Source organism: Sinohyriopsis cumingii, chromosome 1 (assembly GCF_028554795.1).
Source record: "Sinohyriopsis cumingii isolate HCF-2022 chromosome 1, ASM2855479v2, whole genome shotgun sequence".
NCBI lineage: Eukaryota > Metazoa > Mollusca > Bivalvia > Unionida > Unionidae > Sinohyriopsis > Sinohyriopsis cumingii.
In genome coordinates, this window is record NC_142961.1 from 175189148 (window position 1) to 175214865 (window position 25718).

Consider the following 25718-nt stretch of genomic DNA (forward strand, 5'->3'; position numbering starts at 1 on the left):
GCTGAAGTTGATGGACTTCATGGCGTGTCGCCAACCGATATAGGTGGCAACACATCAGGTGCAGCTGAAATCATGATAGTAGGTACTAAAGCATCAACATCAACAGAAGAGGATATCTCAGGCACTTCAGGCTTTGATACAGTTGCCGCTGGTGCTGGTGCTTGTGCGCGTGACCAGAAAGATAGAAGATTGCTTCTGCTCGCCAATGCTTTACTTGCTAGATCAGTGGTAACATATTCCTATATAGTTTCATCACTCTTTATTTTATCCCATAACCAATTAGTTTCTTTTTGTTGTTCTTGTTTACTAGCTTGTGGCTTAGTTTTACACACAGCTTTGTACAAACAGATATACTTGACCGCATTATCCATCCTAACTGAATATTCAAAAACACTTTTATTATGATCTTAAAACACAATTATTAAACTCTGTGAACTAGTCTCTATATAATAAGTGCGTTGAATGAACATCTGTTGTACAAATAGTAGACCGATGTACAGACCAGTGTTAGTACTAAAATCTGGGCAGTAGCAGCATGAACAGAGTACTGTGGCAGCTAAAATCTTGAGTCAGCGGCAGTCCTCAGTGAGGTCAGATTGAAGGATGTGTAATCCATGGGGCAGGCCGCCATATTGTCAGACTCGCTGCTGAGCTGCATGATAGCTAGCAATCAGGGGTACGGTGGCATAAAAGTGACACCTCTCCCACAGTCCTACTTCTCCCGGTAGCTGTGGCTCATTTGAAGGCCAATGTAGACAAATTATGATCAAGGTTTCACCCCCCACCCTGTTTCTTATGCGTACGTACATTATCAGTAGATTCCCCACATATACGCAAGTTTATGCATTTGGGTTAACCCCCCCTCTCCCCTCCATGCATACATACTAAATGGATGGCCCCCATAGAGTCAAAAGTGCACATTTTCAGCATTTGAATATTTTTATAGAAAACGTGTGGTCCATGTTTAGATACACTGTCTGATTCACTTTGTCTTTCATTTTCAACTGTTGCTAATCAGTGATGTCACAACAGGAATGAATTATTTCAGGTTATTCAAAATGTCATCTTTATATAACACAAATTAAAGTAATCCATCAATTTTAATAGATAAAAGAATAATTTGGGTTCATTATGCCTGCAGTTTGATAGCAGAAAGGGCATATTGTTTTGTTGTCTATCCATCCACTCATTTGTCCATCCCATGTTCATTTTAGTACAATAGCACAAAATCTATTTATCTTAGAGCCATGAAATTGTGTACAGTATGTCATAGATATAAGTCATTACCTAGTTTTTCTTTCAGACCATTACAGCAATTTTTAATTTTTTTAAAATTTATTTGATTTTGTTGAACTTGGATTATGCAAATTCTGCTTTGAAGTAGACAGGTGAAATTTGGTAGCCTTATATTGATGACCTGATCAAAGTTTCAGGTAATTAACTGTTTCAATTTTTGTGTACATATTATTGATTTATTTCAACTAGCACTATATTTTACAAAATCTGTTTAGCATGATTAAATGAAAAGCACTTGAGGTCTCTGCATTTTTGTATTGACCATTGTAAAATATAGTAAAACACAGGTATTAATTACTTTTTTGGTTGCTTTCTTTAACACAGTTACAATTTGCTCTGAAGGATTGATGCTGACAATTTTGAAATCCATGTAAAGAGTGCATTTTATCCAGGTTGTAAGCAAGTCCTCTGTTTTGTGCAATCAGTGTTCTTGTTAAAATAAATATATTCTGTACTTATTTATACCTAATGTCTCTCACAGGAAGAACTTGCAAAGGTAGTGAGCAGTGAACATGTCAGGATTGATGCAGAAATTAAAAACGTATCAGCATCTGGGAAAGGAATTGCATCAAAACCCACACCTAAAACATCAGCATCAACTGAGGATCCCGAAATTTCCCCTAAAATGGAAACCCTGTCCCTTGGAGAGAAATCGAAGTCATCACCAACAAAAGCCAAAGGTTCACCAGGTGCAAGTCAGAATACTGAAGAGGCAGCCAGTAATAAATCCCCTTCACTAAAGAAACCTTCTTGCAACATTTAGGTGATGCTTTAAGAACAATACCATCTATTCATACCACAGTGGATGGGATAAATAAATGAGTATTGCATTGAAGGGATAGAGAGAAAAGAGATTTCATTTTTTGCTCTCATTTGTGATATATTGCAATTTCCAGTTACTTATTATTGTGAATTATTTGTTTTCATTAATTATTAACTAATAAGTTGGTAATTTTTATTTAGAAAATTAAACTGGGTTACAAAGGTTTTATTTCAGGAATTTGTCTGAAACCTTTAGTATTTGTCAGTTCATCAAACTATCTGTTCTTGTGTCAACAGTTTGATTTTAGTGTGATATCTTAAGTGGGCATTCATGGATTTTAGTGGGAATTCATGGATTTTAGCCAAATTTATATTGATTTTTATGTTGATGAAACCTTAGAAATTCTGATTTCCAACCATCTCCACTATACTTTGAGCAGTTATAGCCCCTGATTGACTAACCGTCAGTTCTGTTTTAGAGACTTTCTAATGGGTTGTTGGACTTTAACAAACTTTTTGGCATGCATTTCTACACTGATGAGAGCAAAACTGGGTTCATTTTCCAGTATTCCACAACATTTACAGATGTTGTGTACCCTGATTGGTCATCATCCTGACTTTGATTTCCCCAGCATAACCTTTCCATTGTTTGTTGGATTTATATTGACAAAACCTTGAATGGTTCAGTATAGGAGTGATGCCCACAAATGTGTCCTTCCTCATTACTTTGGTTTCTACAGCATAGCTTTACCAAGGTTTGCTGGTTTTCAGATTTACTAAGTTTATTCATGTGACCTTGAATGAATTTGATTTCATTGGTTCTGTGGCAGCATTTATAGATTTGGTGCCCACTAATTGTTGTTCATTCTGCCTTTGGTTTCTGCAACATAACCTTAACTTTTCAGCACTCCATAACAACATTTACACAAGTGATTCCCCATTATTACCTGCCTCATGACCTTGGTTTTCCATGCCATAACTTAACCATTGTTCTTTGTTTATATCGATGAATGAATTTAATTTCCAGGATTCCACATTATTCTTTAGAAGAATTATGTGTCCAGATTGATTGCCTTTAATTGGTTTCTGCAGCCTAACTTCGCTAAGGAATCTTGGATTTCAACCAATTTGTATCATGCACCTTTATTTAAGGCCAATAGAAACTTGTGTTTTTATTGACATTTTTCTTCTTTTTATATGAGATATACATTTGTATTCAAATTTATACCACATGGGCACTAATAGCAGTTAATATTTAATTTGTAGAAAGTGTGTTTAATTTTTGATATTATAAAAACTTGTGCTGCATTGCTTCCAAGCATGTTTTTGTGTGAAGCTTGAAGAAGCATCATGTAATGCTCATCAATCTATCCATCATAAACTTTGTGTTGTCTTTGAAGCTATTATTGTGCTGACATACAGGTAAATCTTATAGATACATACTCTATCCAAATCTCTAGAAACTGCTTTTGTACAAAAGTAAAACAAAGTTGCCTGTCCTTAATCAATAGGCTATCTGCAAATTGTAAGCCAACAAGATAGTATGAATGAAGCCAACAAGATAGTATGAATGTAGCCAATAAGATAGTATGAATGTAGCCAACAAGATAGTATGAATGTAAGCCAACAAGATAGTATGAATGTAGCCAACAAGATAGTATGAATGTAGCCAACAAGATAGTATGAATGTAAGCCAACAAGATAGTATGAATGTAGCCAACAAGATAGTATGAATGTAAGCCAACAAGATAGTATGAATGTAGATAAAAGGTTGGACCTCATACAGACTAGATGTGATAAAATTAATCATTCATATGGTTATACAAAAGAATTTTAAGTATAACAAGAATGATAAGCTAGATATTTATCATTTGAGTACAATTTTAAAATAAAGGAGAATTTTCAAAAATATTTTGCATGTAAAACTGTAGCGGACTAATAAAAGTAATGAAAATGCATTCAAGCATGCCTGACTTAAGAGATAGAAATTTGTTTTAGAAATTAAATTACTGATTAGCAATCATTTGTTGGCTTTATTTACTATATTATCTGCATATTTCATGTGCACAAAATATTTTGAGTTATAAAAAACGATTGGTATAAGATTACTTGACTTGATGTCACTAAAATCAATTCGTAAATATAGTGTGATTACAGTAGGAATATTAAAATGCCTTGACTCGCATTGAAACAGAGACTCTGATTACTATCTAAATTGACTCACAAGCCCTGTTATTGGTGTATCCAAAAATATTCTCAATTTGTAAGCTCAATATTGCCACTAAAATATCTTAGTCAGTCAATATAATTTCTTTAATCTGATTATTGAATGTTCTTTTGAAAATGAGATATCCTCTATTTTTATGGATGTTCTTGATGTGTTCTATTTGCACTTGTAATTCCCTTTTGGTTTCACTTACATATTTTTTTTGCTGCATATTTAGAAGGGGAGTAAATAAACAGTGTTGTACATGTTACAGTGACCTCATCTGATTTACAATAGGAACCTTATAATGTGCTTGTACAAAATCGTTTTCTACACTTTACACAAGGGTAGTAGAGTTGAAACCATACTTCCAATGCCATTGTCATTTTTACTCTGAGAAGTATTTTTAACTCACATGGCCATAAGACCAAGAGAAGTTATGGTATGACACTGTATCTGTCATTTGACATCTATCAACATGTATGAATGAGTTATCTTGTGTCAGATTGGCTGAAACTGACCATTTCTAGATACGCTTTGTGTCTTAATATTAAATCAGGAGAAAATACATCATAATTGTTAAACACAGACATGTCATTATTAAAAGTGTTATATGCAAAATATTACAGATACTTAAATCAATTACAATACTGTGGATTCTAATTTTGCTGGTTTTGTATAATGTATAGGTTAATAATGCCTAATATAATTCCTTCTGTCAGGGACAATTTCTATTGGCTAACAGAAAGCAATCAGAAATTCTCAAGTTTAAATTTGGATGTCTCCATAGGTGCATGTTGGTCAGATTATGAATTGATTATTTTCTTTTACCAGTGTAGGAACAAAAACAGTCCCAAAGTTTCAAGTAATTGGGAATGAAAAATGCTCTCCACTGTTTTGGGAAGGGAAGGGTTGATTTTTTTCCCAGTCCATCAGCATGTAATGAGTGTCTGAATCCCAGCTTTCATTAATTAATTTGTACAAAAGAGAGAATAGTTCTGAGGCAAATATTGGTCGTGCCCTTATCAGCATGATGAGATAAATGTAGCACTTTTATGGCAGTCACTTTGTGGTGTAAGTGTTAAGATTTTACATTAAAGTTTTGTGTTCAAGTTTTAGGAAGTCACATAAAAGGTGATATTGCTGTAGGTGAGACCATATTCTGTGTAGCTCTTCCTCTGGAGTGATACATTCTTACACTTTTAAATGTATTTAAATGTATTTTTGTCTTTTCTCTTGTCCTAAATTTGTGTGCATTCATTTGATATGTGAGTATTCTTGTTTGTCCTTTGTACCTTGCCCAATGAAATGGAGGGAAGTTACTTATTGTACAAACCTTCATGTTATGTTTGACATCAGTATCTGCCCATATAAAACGTATGAAAATGTATGGCCTTACTGCACTGGTGGTTAAGTTTTTACTTGTAACTTATGTTTTATGCACCTCGTATACATACTATTATATACATACTATTATACCAGGAATTACAAAACAGGGTGAAGGAGTCCATCTTAATGAGCATTTTTGCAGAAATAGGTCATTATGGCTGATGGTTATTGCATCACTGATCTTGGTTAAAGTTTTGATGTTCATTTTTTAGGTACAGTTTATGCCAGAGTAATTTAAATTGATAATGATATGCATCTCTTACTACCACACAACAGTAGAATTTTCTTATGACTTTTTTCTTCTTTTTCTGAACCTGGTTGCATTTAGCTCATGACTGCATGAGTTTTTGGCATGCTTTATGCTCACTGTTCTACCGTAAACCATCAGACTTGATATGGGAATGCATCTTGATAAGTACTACACCCTTATTTTAGAAAAGAGGTCCATGTGACCTATATTTCATGCTTCTGTGACTTCGCTGAAATGTTCTGTTTAAAGTTCATTTATTGGCTGCTGTTTATGTTAAAATCATAAAACTTGATATTAAACTGAGTTCATCTCTCTACTAGTATTACCCTCTTACAGTACATCCTGCACTACATAGAAGACTATTTGTCATTACCAGTAAAGTTAGAAGTAGGATTAAATATGTTTATTCAGTGGAAGACTTTACATGGTTTGGTTTGGTGGAGTAAAGTACCCTACCCAAGGACACATTAAATGGTCAAGTCTAAGCCAGTTGTAGGATTCAAACTTCAACCTTTTGGTCATGAGTCTGGGATGACAACCACTTAGACTTTACATATTAATGACTGTGGATTGTATATTGTGATAGGTCACCCTAAAGAGGTTAAAACTGTATATTGTACAAGTGAACAATTATAGAAATTTGACGTTTGGGCTGCCTGTTTTTTATATGAGGCTTCAGCTTTTGTGGCTAAATCAATGTAATGACTCCTACATTATAAATTTAGTTTTTATTTTCTGATCAGTTTGTCAGTCAAAACCAATGTCTTTCATCCAGTTATATCTGGCATCTAGGGAGTGATGATTACATTAGCTTTTGGAACAGATTTTAAGAGTAATGATTTAAAAAAAAAAACAAAAACAAAATTAATTTGTTTTTATTAACTCGTCATAGTACCTCAACTTTAACATGATTGAAAAGAATGTTCTTATTGTTTTATGTCTTTAATGTCCTTTCATAGTATTTATATTTGAATATGCATTATCTGCATGTCAGCACAGTACTGGCTATATAATGCCATTTTACAGTGAAGTCCTAAAAATAGCCTTATATAGAAAAGGGGCCATCATTTAGTAGCCAAGATAACTTTAGAACTTTTTTTGTAAGATAATTAATGTTTATGATGGCTTCTGGAGACTACTAAAAGCTTTGTAGAAGCAAGCTATGTATTTGTGTCAACCCAGCCACATTGACCATCTGCATATAGGGTTAATTTGTGTATTAGGGCCAAGTTGAAAAGGACCCTTTTATACTAAAACCAATTTGAAATTTAACTTCTATTTCATATAAACTGATAATCTGCTGATAAAGAACACTTCTGGATTGTCCCTTTTGATCATTATCCACAAGTTTGACTGTTGTTAAGCTTTTAAAATTATTTTTATGTTTGCAACTAAATTATTAAAACAAAACTTTAGTTGTATAGATGGTTTCTTTCATTGTTTACAGAATTCTACATTTTTAGAAGCTTTCCATCATGTTGCAATACATTTTCATAATATTTTATCTTTATTGTTTACAAGTAATGTGTTATGTTTTGGACCTAACTTTTTGATAGGTTAATGTGCAATTTGGCTTTATTTATAAATTAATTCAAATACAATAAATTTGTTCTTTTTTTTTAGATATTTGCTTGAAGCCCCACCCATGCTTATTCTGCATTAAAAAAACAATAATCCTAATGTTTCATAAATTATGAATTTTTAAAAACTTGCTATTCTAACTTGGTAAATGAAAACCTTTCAAATTTGAGCAAAATCAAAGTGATATAGTCTTAAGTAAATTTCAGCCTGAAATTACTGTTTAGTCCAGTTTATGGTAAAATTTCCAATTATTTGGCAGTACCTAGCACATCAGACCTCAGTCCATAGCCTTCCCTTGTGTTGTAGTCCTGAGAAAAATCAGTGCTTAGAAAGGTTGATCAGCATATTGGAATAACTGAATTTTGTTTTATGTTCAAACATGTTAGGATAGCTCATTTTTGTTAGGTATTCAGACATGTTGGGATAGCTCATTTTTGTTAAGTACTCAGACACGTTGAAATAGTTTATTTTTGTTAGGTATTCAGACATTTTGGAATAGTTTATTTTTGTTAGGTATTCAGACATGTTGGAATAGTTTATTTTTGTTAGGTATTCAGACAATTTGGAATAGTTGATTTTTGTTAGGCATTTTCCTTATGTGAATGACATGCCTCTATTCTTTATGTAGATCATTTTTAGCTGCATCTGTCTATCCATGCATCTGTACATCCATCTGTCCATTCTAAGAAGCTTTTTAGCAGGATTATACAAAAACTGATTTATTTAGACAACTGAAATTTGGTAGGCATGTTTACAGGCATGCCCTGGTTAGATTTCAGTGCCACTGAAACAAAGAAACAACTGTTCTGTCTTTGTAAAGCTCTTTTCTTGCTTGTGAAAACATTGTTAATATGACTGCATAAAAGATACACTTGACAGAGATAAAGTGTGGTAGACATGTTTTTTTGTAAATGACCTGATTAGGCCACTAAAGACATTTGCACATTTTGAGTCTTTTGATGAAAAAGTTGTTAGCAGGATTGCACAAAAATCACTTGGCATACACAAAGGGAAGTTAATAACCATGTATTCATTTGTAGATGATTTGATTAGATTTTGAAGACAATGATACATTTTTTCCAAATTTGATCAATTTTTGAACATAGACTTTTGGGGATCAAAATTTTATTAGCTGTATTGTACACTTGACAGAGACAAGTGAAATTTAATGGGCATGTTTGTATGCCTATTTAGATGACCAGATCCAAATTTCTCCAATTAAGCCTTTAAACTGAGACTTCAGAAACTAGATTGTTCAATTTTAAGTTGGACTTCAATTTTAGCCAATCATATTGCTGAATTCCAGACTTAAGTTCTGTTGATTAAATCTTAGCCTCTTTTTATTTTGATGTCAAAAAGGCAGTTTTTCCCATTTTTAAAAATAAATATTCACGTCATTCAACTTTATTTTAGCTGCAGTGGAGGAATAGGTGTTGTAAAAGTACAAACCTAGTTTAAAATTTGTTTTTATCACATTCTAAGCATGCTAATTATGTTATCTTGTCCCAATTTGTTGTTTGAAAAAAACAGACCAAGATAACTTGAGCATGAAGTATCAGCTGAACAATTCAAAATTAACAAGGAAACATTTTTTTTGTTTTATTTTAGTTTTCATCATGATTTGTCAAAATCACAGAACTTATACTATGCTACCATTGTCTTCATTTTTATTTCATTAAAAATGTGTATTCATGTCTTATCATTTTCTTTGGAGAGTATATAATAAAACAATTGTCATCAGATCAACTTCAACATACACAGAGTAATTAGTTGACAAGGAAAGATTTTTCTTGTGTGCTGGTCAGTTCTAGTCTAAAGCTTCTGGCATATTCTGTGATTCTGATACTGTCATTGTTAATTTTTTTGTTGTTTTCCTTTTAGGTTTTGGACAGGACTTTGTAAATTGCTAAAAGAATTGGTTTTTATCCAACCTTAAGCAAAGAATCATACACTTAGTCAATCAGTAATTTGTTTTAAAAAGTCAGGAATATGCTGCATTAAAAAAATCAAAAATTAATGCAAACTTGTTAAAAAATGATGTATTTACCAGATCAAAATGACAGGTATTGTTTACCAGACTTACACCGTTAATGTCAGTTTACTTGTTCTGGTAATTCTACCAAACTTGCACTGTTAATATCAGTTACTTGCACTGGTAAGTTTAGTTTTATTACTTTTAGTTATAATCTTAATTTACATTTTACTTTAATTGATAAGTATGTAGATATTGAAACATTGCACTTACAAAAATTGACTTTGTTGCTTGCATTTTAAGTTTGTATTTTAAGTTTTTCTATGCTATTGTGATATTTTAGATTATTCAGAATACCGTGCATTCAATTCAGTTTTCATGACTTGTGATTTGCTACAATTCATATGCTCAGGACATGAACAGGAATTTCCAAAACCCACAAATTTTAGTATTTGAGAAATTTTCTCCTTTTGGCAAATCCATGAAAATCAATGCCAACTATGAGACAGGTTTGATACTGGGGCATGAGTCCCAAGAAGGTACTGATGCTCTACTGGCCAAAAGACTGTGCATATTTTCCAGATAAGATAATTTCTTCTTTCAATTGCTGAGTGTTTAATATATCTCTTCTTCTTACAAAAAAAAATAATTTAAAATTAGTTGCTTTGGAGACCATATTGGATATCAGTCTCGCACCATTTTCATTTAAGACCAGATAGACATCATTAAAAGTCTTTTGTTCAAAACCTTATTCAGTATGACCATCAATTCAAGGGGAGTTTTGACAACAGGACTGTCAAGATGGCTATTCTGGCAGCCATATTGGATGTAGGAATGGCACCATTTTCATTTAGGACCAGTTAGGTATCCTAGAAGTCTATTGGTGAAAACTTGCGATGTTGATATGGCCATCAGTTACAGAAGAGTACAAGAATATTTTCAAGATGACCACCATGGTGGCCATATTGAGGGTCCGTTTACATCATTTTCATTTAGGACCATCTAGTGACCATAAGAACTCTTTTGGTAAAAACCTCTTGTCAAAATGACATTCTGTTTAAGAGGAGTATGGATAACAAGATTTTCAAGATGACCACCATGATGGCCATATTTTGGACATCAGATTGGCATCATTTTAATTTATGACCAACAATACATCTTAAAATGTCTTCTGGTGAAAACACCATGCTGATATGACTTTCCATTCAGGAGAAGTAACGATGACAGGATTTTCAGGATGGCCATTATAGATTGGATGTCTGAGCAGCACCTTTATTATTCAGAACCAAGCAGACCATGGGATGAATGTGTGTGCTAAACTTTCATGGCAATCCTTCAAGTAATTTAGAAGGAGTAACGATAACAAAATTGTGCTTAAGGATGGATGGCAACAGACTGTTTTTTAAGCCTGAAAATTGGAAATGAGTGGCCAGGGAGGCCTCATTCAGATGTGGTCTGAGGGGGTAACCCCTTGACAGAAGTTGTTTCTTATGTTTGTAGAAGGAATAAAAGCAACTGATTCCAACTACCTTTGGGCACAAATTAGTGCTATAACATATTTAGTTGACATCAGCTATTTACTCACTGTACTCTATTTGCAACCCAACAGAGGTGTGCTAGGCGGCCAAGTGGTTTAAACCACTCACCTTAACTGATCACTGCCATCTCACCTCTGTCTTCATGGGTTTGAGTCTTGAGGTTGGCATTTGTTGGTATGCGAGAAAGGTTGCCAGTAGCTTCCCATGGGTCAGTGGTTCTTACTGGGGTTTTCTTGGTTTCTTCCTCCACCAGTTATACTGGTTGGCATGTATAGACTATCATGTACCAAAAAATGACATTAAACCCAACAATCAACAATAAAACAAGCCAAGAGCACACTGGCAAAATGAAATGACCAGCACACATCCACCTACACAATTTTCTCTGATCAGAACGAAAGCAGGTATCTTCCAATAAAATGGAAAAGACAAATAAGTTCTTAGTATTAGATGGCAGTAGTGTTTCAAAGTATGATGATTAAAATGACATAAAAGCCCGTTCAGATGTCATAATTTTATATTATATGAAATGCAATAATTATTAGCTGTAATATTTTTTGTTGCGTATTGTATATACTATTCTTATATTTTTGCATATTGTTCACACTATTCCTATATTTCTTTTACCTTTATATGAAGAGTTACTGTATGAATTTAGTTCTTGAGGAGTAAAAATAAATATTACTTTACTCTTAAATCTTATCTTTATTTTTTACCTCACCGGGCTATAAGGCCAAATGAACTTATTGCCCTGCATCAATAATTTGTTGTGCATTGTCCAGCCATTGTCCATCAGCAAACAATTGCTTGTTACCACTCTTGACTCCATATCTCTGATCAGATTCAAATGAAATTTGGAATATGAGTTTGTAACATCAAAATCTATGACCAGTTTGATAATGAGCAAAATCTGTTTATATTATGTGATCCTCTATTTGATTGGCTATCCATTTTTCCACTCTGAGGGTCATTATATTGGATGATTTTGATCAGATATGGAAAATCATTCAGATCATAAATGAGTTTGATAATGAGCAAAACCCAATTGTAGTCAGATGAGGTGATCTTGCATTTTTAATTGACATATTTTTACCACTCTAGACGATGCATTTCTGATCCAAGATCTTGGTCATGTTTTATAGTGAGTGAGACCTATGCATATTGTTACATGTTTAGGCTCTTACAAAAAGTAACAGAAAAGAGTGAAGACAACAAGCTTTGTAAAATTTAACAAACAATTTATTTCCCTAGAAAAATAAGATAAAAATGAGAAAAAGAACTTGCGATTTTACGAATCAAATCCAAAATTAATCCAAGAATTGAAAAATAGATGTCCTATTATTAAAAAGTCCTAAGTGAATCTGAGTTCAAGTCCCGATGAAATCCAAAATAGAAGGCGATGACAACTGTTGCAACCTTCAAAGTGCTGTTGTGTCAACAATTCCTTGCTGAATCATAAAAAAATTAATCCAGTTTTAAATTCCAAATAAATTCCAATGAATGTCTGTTCAAGATTTCTGTATGAGCACTTATATATTTCCAGGAAAAAGGATCACTTGTATTCTATAAAATTTCAACTCAAACTGGTCACAACAAAACACCTTTATGTGTCAACAATGGTTTAGAGTCCAAATGCCCAAATTCTCTCCAGAAACAGTTATACACTAATGTAAGATGCAAAACATATTCCCAGATGAGGGTCACATGGTCACCTTTGCAGAACAAAGTAGAAGCCTTTTACATGCCTAACAATCATGTACTCCAAGTATGAACTTAACTGAAATCAATGGTTCTTACTCTGGGAAAGAATTTTTAAAAAGTTGTTTACTAGAACTGCCACTGTTTCTGAATCAAGGTCAGGAACTAGGTCAGCATTAGCTGTTTACATCAAAAATATATTTTAAAAAACGGTCAGAACTGAACTCTAATTTAGACAATATCAAATCCAGTAAACAAAGTTAACTTATAATAGCATGTAATGGAATTTAAGCAAAAATGGAAACAAACAAACAAATAATTAAATTATATATACATAACAATATTCAAAAAGTGATTTTGCTTCATATTGACTGAGTTTGTTGCTACTTTGGAGGGCATGTTTCTGATCTGATATTGATCAAGCATAAAACTGAGTGATGTCGCACACATACTATTGATGTAACAAGCTTTTTACCACTCTCAAAACCATGTTTTTCAGCTGGATTGATCAAACTTGAAATGCAGGGTTATATAATCAAGATCTCAGTTTTATAATGTGCAGGACCCATGCTTATAAATGAAGTGATCTTGCAGGTGGTTGGCTGAGCTTGTAACCACTCTCTCAAGACTGTATTCCTGATTACATTTTAATCAGAGTTGGTAATTGGGCTAAAATAGTTATTAGCTCTTAAAAGAGTACAATTATAAGCAATATCTATACACATAAATGGGGTGATCTTGCATTTTGATATTTTACCAACTCAATTTCTGATATTTTAATCAAACTTGGTAAATAGGCTAATAGTGACAAGATGGTGCATGATATTTATATTAGGAGTGAGACATTTGCATATTTGAGATGATTGTGCATCACATAAATAAACTCACAAATTTTTTGTTGATAGTTTGATCAGACTTGTTAGATACGCCTATGGCATTAAGTTCGTTGTTGAGTGTGAGTGAAATTGATGCATGTTAATGATGTGACATTGCATCTGATTGGCTGGGTTTGTCAAAAATCTAAGTATATTTCTGATCCAAATTTGATCAAATGTTAAATAGCACTATAAACAGCCACATTGCAGACATTGTAGCGATATGATTGAAAAATTGTTAAAGCTACGTTAAAAAATTCAAATCACATCACATCACATCACATAACACTTCTCTATACTTAGAGACAATATTTCTCATACAATTTCTATAAAACTTAAGACTGTGGATTGCTTCAATTATCAGCCAGAGATCCTGCATGTTAATTATCAAAATTCAACATGATATTAAGTTTGGGAGAGAATTACATAGCAAGTGTTCTTACAATATTGCATAAGCCTACCTAGTGAAATGGTCAAGTTATGAGAGCCAGGTGAGTGATTTCAGGCCCATGTTTGGCCTCTTGTTCATTACATGCAAACTAAATTATGGTAGAAATCTTTAATTAAATATAATAAGGGGAATCTGTAGTTATTGTGATGGCAAATACCATCCAGTGACATAGAATTTCTAGCAGATCATACATTTATGAACACAAAGGAGAATTTAAACTAGCCATTATCATGCAAAATTGTTGTGTTTTCCCTTGTATCAATAAAGAAAAATTTCAAAGACTGGGTTATCACAATGAACGTTGAATAAAATAGCAATACCCATCCCTCATCATTAAGCAAAATTTATTCCACACAAAAAATTACCACATAATTTAGAATTGGATTTAAAGCTGTAGGAGTTTAGGTTTATTGCTGAAACTTGCAATGTGAGTAAGCAGTTATTAAAAAAATCTAATAGTTTACTGAGATAATTTTTTATTTACAGAGAATAAGTCTCTAAAGTGGTAGTTAAATCATTGAGACACAGCATTGTTGTTTTATTTAATAAATTTAGTTTTCATTCCCATTTAATTAAATTTATGGACTTAAAAATAGGATTCTATTGATTCCTCAGAATCATTAATTGATGGATTTAAAAATAGGGTTTTGTTGTTACCTCAGAATGATCATTCATTGCTGAATTTTTAAACTTGTAGTTTGTTGTAACCATGAAAGCCACAAACAATTGGCAGTCCACCAAGAAACAAGCTAAAAAACATCAACAACACAAAATGAGTTTACTGTATTTTGAACCTGGCATATGTTTCTTGGGCTTACTTCCCATTGTCTGTTTGTGTTATACTGAACCAAGCTTATTTACACTAAACCAAGCATATGTTTCTGGGCTTACTTACCATGATCCATTATGTTATGTATTTTTAATTGGTTTTGTTTGTTAGTTCAATTTTAATTTTTTATTTCATTACATGCTATGGTAATGTAACATTGTATGTGGGACTTGACCTTGTCCAAAACTGAGTTCATTTCTGTTTGACCCAATTGAGTTTTCTTAATTTTATTCTGTGTAAACAACTAATACATAGCTAAATTATTCTCTCTGTGCATGGGCTTAATATCAGGATCATTATTAATAGAAGAAGTAAATATGTTTATTTGCGTCTAGGTTTTGGAATTTCTTGAGTGTAATCCAGGTTACGGTTTTTATTTTGTAAACATTAGGATCATTCTTGAAGGTTTTTTTCCATTAGGTATTTTTTTTATAGAAAATGCTAATTGTGACCTGAGGTCAAGTACAGAATTATATAATCTTGTAACTAAGAGGATTATTTCATTTGTGCTTTAGGTCATAGCACAGTCAAGTTGTATTATATGTTGTGACCAGTAACTTTGGACTGAAATTTATTTCTTCAAAGTATTGAATTCAAGAGATTATTTTCCCTGGAAATACAAAAGTGCTCTGTTAAATTCTTGGATAGATATATTTACTGGAATTTATATTGAATTCAGCAAAAGACTGTTGAGACATCAACACTTTATAAGCTACCACAAACACATCATCGTCTTTTGTTTTGGGATTTATTCTGGACTTTTACTGAATTTTATTCAAGACTTTAAATTACTAGGACTTGTGTCTGTAATTCTTGGATTATTTTGGGATTTAATTCGCAATACCATAAGTTCTTTTTTCTCATTTTTACTTTGTATTCTAGGGAAAAAGATTATTTGTTATACTTTACAAAGCTTATTGTCTTTCACTCTTTTCTTTTACTTATTTTAAGAGCATAGACTCATAATACATTAGTGTGTTATACTGAACAAAGCTGACATTTTTTGTTTTTAGCATGGTCTATTTATGATACACTATAATCAGCTTATGTGATTGTATGTTAGACTATAATCAGCTTATGTGATTGTATGTTAGACTATAATCAGCTTATGGGATTGTGTGTTACACTATAATCAGCTTATGGGATTGTGTGTTACACTATAATCAGCTTATGGGATTGTGTATTACACTATAATCAGTTTATGTGATTGTATGTTAAACTATAATCAGCTTATGTGATTATGTGTTACACTATAATCAGCTTATGTGATTATATGTTAGACTATAATCAACTTATGGGATTATGTGTTACACTATAATCAGCTTATGGGATTGTGTGTTACATTATAATCAGCTTATGGGATTGTGTGTTACACTATAATCAGCTTATGTGATTATGTGTTACACTAATCAGCTTACGTGATTATGTGTTACACTATAATCAGCTTATGTGATTATACGTTAGACTATAATCAGCTTATGGGATTGTGTGTTACACTATAATCAGCTTATGGGATTGTGTGTTACACTATAATCAGCTTATGTGATTATGTGTTACACTATAATCAGCTTATGGGATTGTGTGTTACACTATAATCAGCTTATGGGATTGTGTGTTACACTATAATCAGCTTATGGGATTGTGTGTTACACTATAATCAGCTTATGGGATTGTGTGTTACACTATAATCAGTTTATGTGATTGTGTGTTACACTATAATCAGCTTATGGGATTTTGTGTTACACTATAATCAGCTTATGTGTTTGTGTGTTACACTATAATCAGCTTATGTGATTGTATGTTAAACTATAATCAGCTTATGTGATTGTGTGTTACACTATAATCAGCTTATGTGATTGTGTGTTACACTATAATCAGCTTAAGTGATTGTATGTTAAAACTATAATCAGCTTATGTGATTATGTGGTACACTATAATCAGCTTATGTGTTTGTGTGCTACACTATAATCAGCTTATGGGATTGTGTGTTACACTATAATCAGCTTATGTGATTATGTGTTACACTTTCAGTAGGTATAACTGTATTTTGAACCAGACTTAATCTGTATTGGGCTTACTTACCATATTCTGTGTGTTACACCATCACTGTACTTCACAGTATATTAAACCAAGCTTATGTCTGGCGTTCATGTACCAATGACTTCTTTGTGTGTTACACTGTTACTTTGCTTCACCAGTTAATTACTGGTAATTTTGTGCAGTCAATGAGATCTATTTATTTTGACTCCAGACAGTCTATGGTCTGGTTGTGGCAAGTTGCCTAGGTACTTAGGTGTTTCTCTATTTCATAAGAAATAGGTTGCTATGACCTTCTTTATCCCAAATAAATCAGACTCAGAATCAGACATACTCTATCTCATCCCTGGCAATGTTTCTACATTTGAAACTAACCTTAAACACAACTTGTCAAAGGACAGAAATATCCACAGAAAATACAGTCATGAGAAGTGTTCAGTCTGGTTTACTTTGATTTGATAATCTGGTTTTAGCAGCTTACTTATTAATCTGCTGTCAGTCCTGATTTGGTGATCTGGTTTTGGTCTCTTATTTGATGATCTAGTTTTGGTTTCTTATTTGATGATCTGGTTTAGGACTCTTATTTGATGATCTGGTTTTGGTCTCTTATTTGATCTGGTTTTGGTCTCTTATGTGATGATCTGGTTTAGGACTCTTATTTGATGATCTGGTTTAGTCTCTTATTTGATGATCTGGTTTAGGACTCTTATTTGATGATCTGGTTTAGGACTCTTATTTGATGATCTGGCTTAGTCTCTTATCTGATGATCTGATTTTGGTCTTATATTTGAGCTGGGTTTTGGTGTCTTTTTGATGATCTGGTTTAGACTCTTACTTGATAAACTAGATTTAGTCTTTCATTTGATGGTCTGGTTTTAGTCTCTTATTTGATGATCTGGTTTTAGACCCTCATTTGATGATCTGGTTTTGGTCTCTTATTTGATGATCTGGTTTAGTCTCTTATTTGATGATCTGGTTTTGGTCTCTTATTTGATCTGGTTTTAGTCTCCTATTTGATGATCTCGTTTTGGTCTCTTATTTGATGATCTGGTTTTGGTCTCTTATTTGATAATCTGGTTTTTGTCTCTTATTTGATGATCTGGTTTGGGACTTATGTGATGATCTGGTTTAGGACTCTTATATAATGATCTGGTTTGGTTTCTTATTTGATGATCTGGTTTTGGAGTCTTATTTGAAGATTTGGTTTTGGAGTCTTATTTGATGATCTGGTTTTGGAGTCTGATTTGATGATTTGGTTTTGGTCTCTTATTTGATCTGGTTTTAGTCTCCTATTTGATGATCTGGTTTAGTTTCTTATCTGATGATCTAATTTTGGTCTCTTATTTAAACTGGTTTTGGTCTCTTATTTGATGTTCTGGTTTTGGTCTCTTATTTGATGATCTGGTTTTGGACTCTTATGTGATGATCTGGTTTAGGACTCTTATGTGATGATCTGGTTTGGTCTCTTATTTGATAATCTGGTTTTGGAGTCTTATTTGATGATCTGGTTTTGGAGTCTTCTTGGAGTCTTATTTGATGATCTGGTTTAGTTTCTTATCTGATGATCTAATTTTGGTCTCTTATTTAAGCTGGTTTTGGTCTCTTATTTGATGATTTGGTTTCGTCTCTTATTTGATAATCTAGATTTAGTCTTTCATTTGATGATCTGGTTTTGGTCTCTTATTTCATTTGGTTTTGGCTTCTTATTTGATGATCTGGTTTAGTCTCTTATTTGATCTGGTTTAGTCTCTTATTTGATGATCTGGTTTAGTCTTTTATTTGATGATCTAGACTTAGTCCTTTATTTTATGATCTGGTTTTAGACTCTGAATTGATGATCTTATTTATTCTGATTTGATGATCTAGTTTTTAAGTCAGTGATTTATTGATCTGGTATTAGTCTGATTTGTTGATGTGGTTTTAGTCTCTGATTTGATGGTCTGATTTTGATCTGATTTGATTATCTGATTTTGATCTGATTTGATTATCTCGTATAAGTCTTACGCAATGATCTGCTTTTAGCCTCATTTGCTTATCTGGTTTTAGTTTCTAAATTGATGATCTGGTTTAAGTCAATGATTTATTGATCTGGTATTAGTCTCATTTGATGATCTGGTATTAGTCTCTGATTTGATGATCTGGTTTTAACCTCTGATTTTGATATGGTTTTAATTTGATTTGATAATCTGGATTTAGTTTCTGGCTGGATGCTTTGGTTATAGTCTCTGGTTTGAGTCTGTGAAGCAGTATTTACTTGAATGGTTTAAATATTGTGGATTAGATCTATGTAGATTCATATGGATTGTTAAATACATGCCCTAGTTTAGGGTAAATTGTTGAAGATAAGTTAAGTTCTTCACATCAGTCCTGTCTTTGTCAGATTCTTCTCGTGTGTGCTAGGAGTTCTGTACCTTTTCTTGGGTTGAGACTTTGTTTTTGTTGCAGCGATTACTAACATTGTTTCTTTATCTTGCACAATAAATGCATGCACATGTAAATTTCAATGCAAAGAGCTTTAGACAGAACTATTTATTCGTTTTAGAATGATGGTTATGTATGTTAGAAACTGACAGCAAATTTTTAAGTAAATTGTTTTCTCTGAGAATACTTATCCAATCATATTAATGTTAAGGATATAAGTCTGCTAAATCCAGCCTACTAAAAGATGAAAATCGTCTTTACCTGTCTTTCTTGCACAAGGGGCAATAACTCTTGCCCGTTACCTCCCCTGCAACCACCATGTGTAACTAGTTTTTAAGCTGAGTGATATATCTATTAAGGATGCTCCCATGACAGGGTGGTTGGGAGCGTTTAAGTAATGTGATTCTAGGTGAAACACAATTTACATAAAGATTTGCTTTCTGCTTCAAATACGTTCCGCAGTCACTAGGGGAATAGGTAATAGGAAGAGGAAATGCTGAGCACCCAACCTCTGTCTCAGGTATCCTTCTAGGGCATGATGGCTGGATTCCTCATGCTAGCTCTCCTAGTTCATTCTCCTAATTACATAAGCAACACAGCCTAGGTTCGCTTGATCTGAAACCCATACAAATGGGTAAGAAGATAATTATTGAATTGTTCTCAATTACAAAATTTCACTGGCAAATCCTGTGTTGATTGTTTTAATTGGGTCCATCTGGGCTGCTGGCACTGGACCTACCATGTTTGCCTCTGTGAAGCTAAATCTCTGATAAAATAAACTTGAGAAGGTTGACTGCATGCCAGCCAACACCTTCTACTATAGCTCAGATTGAAACGTTACATTTGAACATGACGCTCGCAGAGATCACTCTAATCTCATGAATGCTAATCTTCCAGAAGAGACATTGATTTTGTGAGACCTCCGAGCTTAACAAGCGAATAACCCCTTTTAGCCATGAAGCATGGGTTTGAGGGGTGATATCCTGCTTCCTGGATTTCACTGGGAGAAAGAGGCGCTTGTGTGTGCCATGATTTGTCTGTGTATTTCAAATAGTGCTTGAGTGCGCAAACAGGATCTTGCATGGCCACTCTTCATGACCTGTCTATGGAAGTGAGTGAGCAAATGACTCTTTGTTACCAGCAGATGGTAACCTTTACTTTGCTACAAAGCTTGGTTGTGTCAAGAGGACACTGAACCATCCGATCTGAGCTGAAGATAGTTTGGGTCTACAGAAAGGGCATGTAGCATTCTCACCCTGTATGATGAAGCTAAAGCTATCAAGAAACATGTTTTGTATGATAGTAACTTTAGCAAAGTGTGGGCTCAAGGTTCAAATTTATTTCAATTGAGCCATATTAAAAGCCAGGACAGATTTCAGGACAGATTCCATTTTGAAACAGTGAATAATATTGGCTGATTGAGATCAAAGAACCGATTCATCTTTATCATGACCAATATCATGCCTACAATGATGTCCAAATGTGTCTGATATCATGGAGTGGCAACCTATGATGATAATTGTGGCCAACTGTTTCTCCTTGAAGAGCCAGAGGAAAAATTCAAGCCAGTTGAGGGACTGAGGCACTCAGAGGGACAATGTGATTGATATGGCACCAGTCCCTGAAAACATGCCCCTTTCCCTCATAAGCATTCAGAGCGGAGGGCCTCCTTAATCTTGAGATTCTCTCCACAATTGAAGGTTTATATTGTTTGTCTAGCAAGGCTGTCTTGACAAGAGCCAAGCGTGAAGAAGACAGTATGGGCAGGTATGGAACACCCATGACCATGGTTATTCGAGAAGATTTGGGTTGACCAGAATCTTCACTGGCAGATCTATTGCTGGTCTGAATAGATCGGTAACCCAGGACTTGTCTCATTTGCGAGGGGCTATTAGAATCATCTCGCATTTCTGACCCCATAACTTCTGGATTCTTTTTCGTACCAAGGCTGCGGAAGGATAGTCTAATGCCCACAATACCTTCCAACTAATTGACAGAGCATGCATGGCCCAACCTTCTGCATCTAGAACTGGAGAGACAACAGTGGGTAAATTGTGATTCCACCTTGTCGCAAAAAGATCATCAGACACCCCACAAAGTGCACAGATCTGAATAAAGACCGATTGAGAGAGAGAACATTCCATCTGAAGGACTTGACCTTTCCTGAATACATCTGATTGGAATGTGCCTGATCTGTATGTTGATATTTAGCTTTTTGGGGGTAAAACTAATTTTAATTACACAATACTTACCTGTCGCTATTGCTTAGCTAATCTATTTTCATGCCGTATGATGTCAATGCATCTTCCCAGAGTGAAGAAAAAGTCAGGATGATCCTTTGACCTTTTGCACACCACTCTGTTGCATGGTCATGCGCAGAAGGTAGATGTATCTATATGTCATCTTTTTATAGACGACAATTACGCAAGATACCAAAGCGGGGTGGGAAGAGGGTATTCGGCAATAGAGACAGGTAAATATTAGTTTGACCATCTCCCCTCCCCCCCAAAATAACTACATTTTAATATCAGCAATTACTTATCCAGTCGCTATTGCTTAGCTGAATTTGTCAGTAGGTGGGTAGGCTAATGTCAACCTGATCAAAAACAGAGAAATTAAATGTACTCACCGTGGAGGTATACTTCTATAACAATGGGACACAGAGAAACAATGTCTGTGCTTTGTTGTGTCTAATGAACGGAGATAAAAAGAGGAAAATGTATAATGGAAGAGCCTAAAAGCTGCTTTCATAATATCCTCCGGAGAGGAATGATTAAAGTAGTCCCATGAGATACCAACTGCTCGAACCTCATAGGCTTTAAGTTTCATAAAGATGAGGTCTCAGTTGGTAAGAGACTTAAAGTCTCGTTTGATTGTAATGACAATCCACCAGAAGATCATGGAAGCTGAAATGTCTACAGAGCCCTTAATAGGGAGAAGAGACGTTTCCTACCTTATCTTTTATACCTTGATGACACTAAGATAGACGCTAAGAGCACGCACAGGGCATAAGAGTCTATCTTGATCATCATCTGCGTATAAACTGAGACTGGGTATCTCTTTGGGTATGGGGATAAGACAGCCAGACTTAATTTGACAAGGTATGAATTCACTTCTTCGTCTCGCCGATGCAAGAGTGAGAAGGAATACTGTTCTGAGTGTGAGATCCAAAAAGGAAGAAACTTCACTCAATGTTTCATAAGGTGCTGTGGTTAATGACCAAAACACACAGGAAAGATTCCATCTGGGCACAAGGGAGCGAGAGACAGGTTTCTGAAGCTCTAAAAACATTACAAGAACAGCAAAATGTGCATCTGAACCGCTGTCCGTGCCCTGCAAGAATTAAAATCACCTTGTGTCAGTTGTAGGTGATAGCTCGATAGCCTTCGATAGTGGATTCTGAACATCTTTTGGTCTCAAAGAGGAACAAAAGGAAATCAGCAATGGAAGTTACAGAAGGGCAGATAGGATCAATGTATTTCCTACTGAATCAATCACAGAAGATTCTTCACCTGACATCCATAAACTTTGGACGTAGAAGCTCTCCTGGCTAGAATGGTGCAGCTGGTGAATATCTCCGAAAACTTGTTTTAGCGGAGAGATCGCTATCAGATGAACCAGGCATGAAGGTGGAGAATGTCTGGGCTGTTGTGGAGAAGGGATCCCTCCTGTGTGGTAGAGACCTGGGTCGATCTATCAAGAGGTCTAGGTGATTGATGAACCATGGGTGTTGGGGCCACAATGGGGCAATGAGAATGATCCGAGCAGTGGAAGTTCGAACTCTTTGCAGAACTTGTGCTAGCAGTCGGAAAGGTGAGAAGACATAAGCGAATAGGAAATCCCACTGGGAGATGAATGCATCGATTGCCCATGCTTCCTGATCCGAGACAGGAGACACGTACAAGGGAAGTTTGTTGTTGAGCTTGGTCGCAAACAGGTCAAATAGAGGTCTTCCCCAAAGGTAAAACAGGGACTCTGTTACTGAGTGGTGAAGAGACCATTCTGTGAGGACAGGTCGGTCTGTTCAAGACAGGCTGTGCGTTAAAACGTTCATCTTGCCCGGAATGTGGCAAACTCAGATTGTGACATTCTCTGAGTCTGCCCAGAGGAAAAAGTTCTTGACCTCCTTGACATTGTAGGTAGACTATGACGTGTTGTCTGAGGAGACCATGACACATTGGCCCCTTATTAAGTCGATGCACCCTTGCAATGCTAGAAATACTGCTTTCCTTTCTAGGTTGTTAATGTGGAAGGACAATTTGGCCTAAGTCCAGGAACTATGTAGAATTATGCCCTCCGGCTCTAAATGGGCTTCGCAGCCTGAATCTGATGCATCTGTGAACAGATAGGATTGGGGATCGGGTACATGCATGTGGACCCCCATCAGGAATCTGGCTCCATTCAACCATAAAAGCAAATGGTGGAGAAAACCTGGTCCTAGAGGGATCGGGTTGATTGAAAATCTCTGAGGTTTCCACCTTCCAAAAAGAAGGAACTGTAGAGGATGGTTGTGAAGACGTCCTAAAGGAAACAATTTCGGCAGAGCTGGGACAGATAAAGGCGAGCAGATACAACGGTTTTCGCTCGAATGTTTCTAGGAGAGCCAGGATTCGATCTACTCGATCCAAGGGAACCCAGAATGAGTTGCAAATTCTTGAGGTTGTGTAGGAGACCCAATTTAGATATGGTGGACCAGGAGCGGTACAGATCCTGATGATGGGACTGAACATGAAAATGGTGAATCAGCCAGTCGTCGAAATACTGGAGAATCAATGTCCCCTGTATTCAAGGTAGGCAGCCACTACTCCCATAACCGTGGTGAAGCCTTTGGGTGCGAAAGAGATACCGAACAGCAGAACACAAAATTGAAAAACTTCCTGGTCTAAGCAAAACTGAAGATATTGTGGTGCGAAGGAAAATGGGGACATGTAAATAAGCATCCTGAAGGTCCATCGAGCCGGCCCAATCAGACAGACGAAGAGTGTTCCGGATTGAGGAGTTGTCTCCATCTTGAAGGTTTCCTCCAACAGAAACTGGTTGAGCGGGAAGAGATAATGATTCGAAAATTTTCCGCTTTTCTTGGTGACCAGGAATAACCGGGAGTAGAAGGCGTAAGACTGATCGTTTAAAACCCGCTCAACTGCCCCTTTCTGCAAAAGGGTGTGCACCTCTTCCCATAATTCCAACAGATTGGACTGGGGAAAGAAAATGGGGGTCCTTGATAGTGGGGGTTGTTCCCGAACTTGGGATAAGCCTTGTTTACAATGGATAGGACCCAACCATCGTCCGTGATGACCAAACAAGCCTCTGAGAATCGGCCTAGGAGAGCACCTATATGAACGTCTGGGTAGGGGATGCACGGCAGGAGATGGGGTAATTTGCTCGGGCTGCTCCCCCTTCCTGCCCTGTTTTAGGAAACGAAAGTGGGTTAGAAAATTTCCATTTGGATCTGCGGTGATATGGACGCCGTGGACCTGACGAGGGAGGAGGTGGTCTAGCAAGAATTTGTGAATTTAACTGAGGTTGTTCCTGCTTGAAACATCTGGCAGATGGTCCCCGATGAAGATTTGCTTGACCTTGTTTCCTGGTCAATTGCGATGGACCAGGAGTGGGGCAAAATATCGATGTTGGTGATCGAGTAAGCCTTGAGAAGCCACGGTAAGAATGATGACCCCAAGAGGGTCTCCGCTACTAGAGGAGCAGACCTTAGAAGGTTTTAACTGTCATTAAACAAGACCTTCTACGAGTCCAATGCAGCATCATGGCAGATGTGCCACAATTCCACCGATAATGCCATGGCAACATATAGGACATGCCAGTATGTTTTGGCCACAGCCTCCAACACACGTAATGCGGCTTGATTCAGGGAGGCCTCTCTCATCATACTAAAGGAAGTAGCTGAGAAAAGGTCGGCATGCGAGGCTATAGTTACAAATAACCATTTTTTCTGTTCCATGGCATCAATTGTTTTGGAAGGAAGGCGTGCCCAGGATCCCGAAGAAATACCCACTTTGGCCGCATCAGCGTCCAAATGAGGAGATTTACCTGGCCACTTCGGGTAATGCACCATGTAGCTTGAGGAAAAGATAAGGAGCCCCAGCGAAGAGGATTACCACCCTCTACGTTGTCGAGCAATATTTTTTTTTGCCTTGTGAAAACCTCCCCGATATTCACTCAATCGTAGATGAATATGGGAGAAGTAAGAGGCCTGGTTGAGATGCTGCCCCGGAGATCTTTTCCAACTGGAAATTATCTTTAAGGACTGTGTGCCGAATGGTTTGGGGCACAAGTTGGGTGGTAACAAACGGTAAACCACGTTTACTGCTTTATCATTTTCCCATTTCACTACAAAGCCTAGTTGACCTAAAAGTGGGAGATCATTTCTGCCTTGGAGTAGAATATGTTTCTGGAGG

General features: G+C 35.5%; 1 protein-coding gene across 2 annotated transcripts in view; it reads left to right on the forward strand.

Annotated features, from left to right (window-relative positions):
* LOC149808419 (NAD-dependent protein deacetylase sirtuin-2-like) overlaps positions 1–11691 on the forward strand; it is a 72846-nt gene extending 61155 nt beyond the window's left edge. For both annotated transcript variants that reach the window (XM_089976994.1, XM_089976985.1), the window contains exon 15: positions 1778–11691. In XM_089976994.1, the coding sequence (XP_089833120.1) occupies positions 1778–2059 (282 nt within the window). In that variant the 3' untranslated portion in view covers positions 2060–11691. The remainder of the gene's footprint in view (positions 1–1777) is intronic.
* Positions 11692–25718: the final 14027 nt, after the last annotated feature.